General features: G+C 36.2%; 1 protein-coding gene across 3 annotated transcripts in view; it reads right to left on the bottom strand.

The window, feature by feature from the left end:
- Positions 1-2,474: 2,474 nt before the first annotated feature.
- The window catches only part of slc25a16 (solute carrier family 25 member 16), a 13,603-nt gene continuing 11,869 nt past the window's right edge, over positions 2,475-4,208 (bottom strand). For all 3 annotated transcript variants that reach the window (XM_048204271.1, XM_048204270.1, XM_048204272.1), the window contains one exon: positions 2,475-4,208. This exon is cut by the window's right edge and continues 55 nt beyond it. In XM_048204271.1, the coding sequence (XP_048060228.1) occupies positions 4,107-4,208 (102 nt within the window). In that variant the 3' untranslated portion in view covers positions 2,475-4,106.

Here is a 4,208-nt window from a genome sequence, read left to right as displayed (position 1 = left end):
TCTCTCTCTAACTGACTCTCACAAGCCACAGACTTCACACATACGGAAATTTGAAGATGTGATCATGGTGAGCATTGTGGTGGGCTTCACTCAAGTTGCTTATTTCAAGAGTGAACTATCATGCACTTTATTGATGATTCTAATTCATTTCAACATATTACGGCAAATCATTTAGGTCAATATGCAGTTTTTAAGATGTCCTGCATTGCATGCTTATCAGATATTTTAGTTCTCGTTTATCTTGAAGGCTTTGAGCTGTTATTTCACACTTGTTTTTTTGTTTGTTTTTTTTAACAGGAGTTGGTCTCATTAGTTTGTAAGACTTTATCTACCCTGTGGTTTAACAGCTCACATTCTGCTGATAGGAACATCCAAATGTGTTCTGCAAATTTTTCTTTCTTTCTTTCTTTTATTTAAATAATCTACCAATAAAAACGATTTAAGTTATTTTTAATATAGGCTATTTAATATATAAAATGTACATTTACATTACCGTTCAAAAGTTTGGGGTTGGTAATATTTTTCAGTGTTGTTGAAAGAATTCTTACGCTCACCAAAACTACATTTATTTAATAGAAAAAACAGTAATATTGTGAAATATTATTGCAATTTAAAATAACTGCATTCTACTTTAATATTGTCACGGTTGGGTTGCAGTATTCAAAAGCACGACGAAGGAGATATCTTCAAGAATATTTAAAGGTGCTACAGAGGATGTTTTGTTTTATACATTTTTGCAATATTACTTGAAACTGTCTTTACTAACTGATAAAAGACTATTTATTAGGTGCACTGAAAGGGAATAATATTAATATACATCATCTGTGCACGAGGTAGGGCCTTAAAAACATCAGCCAATCGTTTACGCGAACATCGCGTAAACGATTGGCCATCCGGCTTGTCAATCACTGCCATTACCTTCCTTGTGAAAGGCGTGCGCGGATTGGCCCTCTGGCTTGTCAATCACTGCCATGACGTTCCTTGTGAGAGACGTGTGCGGCTGTGCGCTCCAGTAACTTTCCACACTCCACAGGCGCCGCATGCAATGTTTTTGTCAGCAGACAGGAGGAACAGCTGCAGATTATGAGTTACCTGCGGTGAGTCTGACATAATGAATCCACTAACACGACACAGCGAATGCCGGTGGTAAACACTCGTGTTCCGATACTCGTGCACGAGTTTTGGGAGGCGTTCCCTCGAAATGAGCTGTGAAGGAGGGGGGTTGTTCTTACGCATGCGCTCATTTCAAAAACTCACTAACAGTCTTTGGTTTCTCAGTCGACGAAAAGATCCTCTGTTGCACCTTTAATGGAATAAACTGAAGAAGAAACAGGGAAAATCACCAGTGGCCTGTTGCACAAAGCCGGTTTCAGTTTCTACCCAGATAAGTTCAAGATTAGTTTGAGCAAACTCTGGTTTTTCGGGCTCATGAAGGTGGATTGGTTTTTAACGGGGTTCATTGCTATGATAACTTGCACTACACGGCTAACCTGCTCCGGAGCAGGTTTTATTCTGAGTTAGTGATCACAAACCCAAACTCGACCAGTCAGCTGTGAGTAAAATGACCTGTAGGCCTATCTGATGCAATAAAGCCACTCCCCCTGTATCTCTCGCTCCAAATTAAATAGGTTTATAGTGAAAACATTTTAGAGACAAAATTGCTCAACATTTTCTGTTAATTATTAATTATATTTATATTAAATAAATTAAAATAATGAATAATTCATGACATATTCATATAATTAGGCATATTATATTCATTGACAATATTAAACTTTGCTTTTAAATTAAAATAAATATAATACATGCATAATATATAAAGCTTTTAAACAGATTAAGCTTACATGTAGGTATACCGAGCGTTGTGCAACAGTTGATCTTGATCTAAACCAGGTTGGATTTATCTGGATTTATCAACTCCATAACTACCTTTATGCAACAGGCCACGGGTCTCTTCAGAAATCATTCTATGCTGATTTGGTGCACAAGAAACATTTATTATTATCAATGTTGAAAACTGTTGTGCTGCCTTATATTTTTCTGTAAATCTTCTTTGATAAAGTGTTATTTAAAAAAAAAAAAAAATCTTACTGACCCCACAGTTTGGAATGGTGTGAAGTTTATAATTCTAAAGTGCTTTAATGGCCCTCGAATAATTATTTTATTCAAAGTACAGAAGGAAAATAATCCACGCTGGCCAGTGAGTTCTGCTTTTTACGCCTTGAATGGTAACATTGATAAGCAGGACATGAGCTATAGCCAGTGTTTTGTTTGTAACATATTTTCCAGTCAAATAAGACATGCTATTAAACAACAGTACCTTACAAATATATGAGGAAATGCAAATAGAATGCTAAGTGGGAGGTATACCATAGTACATACATTTCCAGGCAGAAAATATTAGGGAAATCTCACTGGGTGTCAAATAATTTGGAATAAGATGATGTAAATAATCAAAAGCAAACAAGATAAACTCCAGCACAAGACAAAAAGGCTTTACTTTTATTTAAAAGAAATTAGTTTTTACATTTAAATTTCTTTACTGATCATCTATGCATTCATACAAATGATCACATGTACAAAACAGGCATTCTCAATGTTAATTTGTTCTGACAATCTGACATAATATCCATTCATTATACAAATATAATACATTGTAATGACAAATAAATAAAGGTGATTTATCCAAAGCAGCAAGATGAACTTGTTCCTCAGTTCTCAAGAATCAGAAAAAAACAGACCTTATATTCTAGTGATTCATTTTACGGCACTTAGTGCAGATAAACTAGAAATGTGACAAATGAATCATGAGTTCATGACCTTCGCTACTCATACATGTACTCGGTCTGTCATAAAACCATGACATCAGTTTCTGTTGAATTTACTTATACACAGATAAATTCATACACGTCCCCCTCCATCTTTGGAAACACATGCAGCTAAACGATCAACGCACATGAACTCAGAAGTGCAATTTCAGAGACTCAAGGACACGAATTACTGCAACACTGCCACCACGTGGCAACAAAAACGCAATTACAAAAGGAAGGAAAATGATGCAAGTTTGAGGGTGCTCATTTCCCTTAAAAAAAAGATATATACATATACGTTTTTCTTCTTTTCCCCTCCCGATTTTTAAAAATATTTTTAAGTGTATATAATAGTACATAGCAGATAGAATTTTTACTGTATAATAGTAGTAAGAGATTCATAACCGAGGCAAGACAGAATTATTTGATAGTATTTGAAAGAACTCCTGTGCATACATAAAGGCAAAGTCATTATTTTATTTAAGGGACCCATTTTTTTCCCATCCCAAATCAGTGAACAATAATTTAAAAGATTCACATACATATCAGCTGTGATATGCTGATCACCAAACACATCCTCACTGGATTGCCCTCTTCCGAAATGGAGATTGTGAATTTAATGGCACTGTAAGGCATCGATCAGATATAATTTGAGCCACAGTAACGACAGCATGCGAACATGACTGAATACTGCATAGACATTATGTACACTCTATTCCATTCGCTATACTGCTGAATGGAAGTCATCTTGATCACTAAAAGAGACAAATATCAGCCAATAAGACTTGAGGTGACTGAAATAAAATGCTACATATAAATGAAATTTCGCAAAGAAAAAATCAACTTCCATATTTAGGTTTCTGACGTTTTAAAAGAAAGGTGTGAACAGTCATAGTTAAAAGCACTGTGATATACCTGTCCACATAGGTAAAATCAACCGTGATTTTGTATTTTGCTTAATGTATATGAGTGATAAGCGAAGGCATATTATACAAAATGAAATGGGACGGCTTCATACAGGCAAGTTTCAGACGCAGGTTTCCATGGTATTTTCATTGTCGGTTGTTCGGGGGCATGTTCCTGATCCACACATAATGGCAAAGCAAGCTTTTGTCTCTGTAATCATAGTGACTGTTGCTGGGGTGTGCGAAGCAGCCACAGGTTTGACGTTTGTGTGGGTGTTTTGTAAGAACTGGAGTTCACATGACTGGTGACTGGAATGGCAGGCAGGGCTGCTGTGATGTTGCCAGGGGTCGTTTCAACTTGTTCCTTTAAGGCTTTAAGTCACTTATTCTTCTAGTTTAGGTGAAGAACTTGCTTCATGAACTCATATGTGGTGAAGGCAACGGCTTGTGATGGTATACAGCGGATGTAGTTGAGGGACAGGCCACGATACAG

Source organism: Megalobrama amblycephala, linkage group LG10 (assembly GCF_018812025.1).
Source record: "Megalobrama amblycephala isolate DHTTF-2021 linkage group LG10, ASM1881202v1, whole genome shotgun sequence".
NCBI lineage: Eukaryota > Metazoa > Chordata > Actinopteri > Cypriniformes > Xenocyprididae > Megalobrama > Megalobrama amblycephala.
This window is presented reverse-complemented; position numbering and strand designations above follow the sequence as displayed.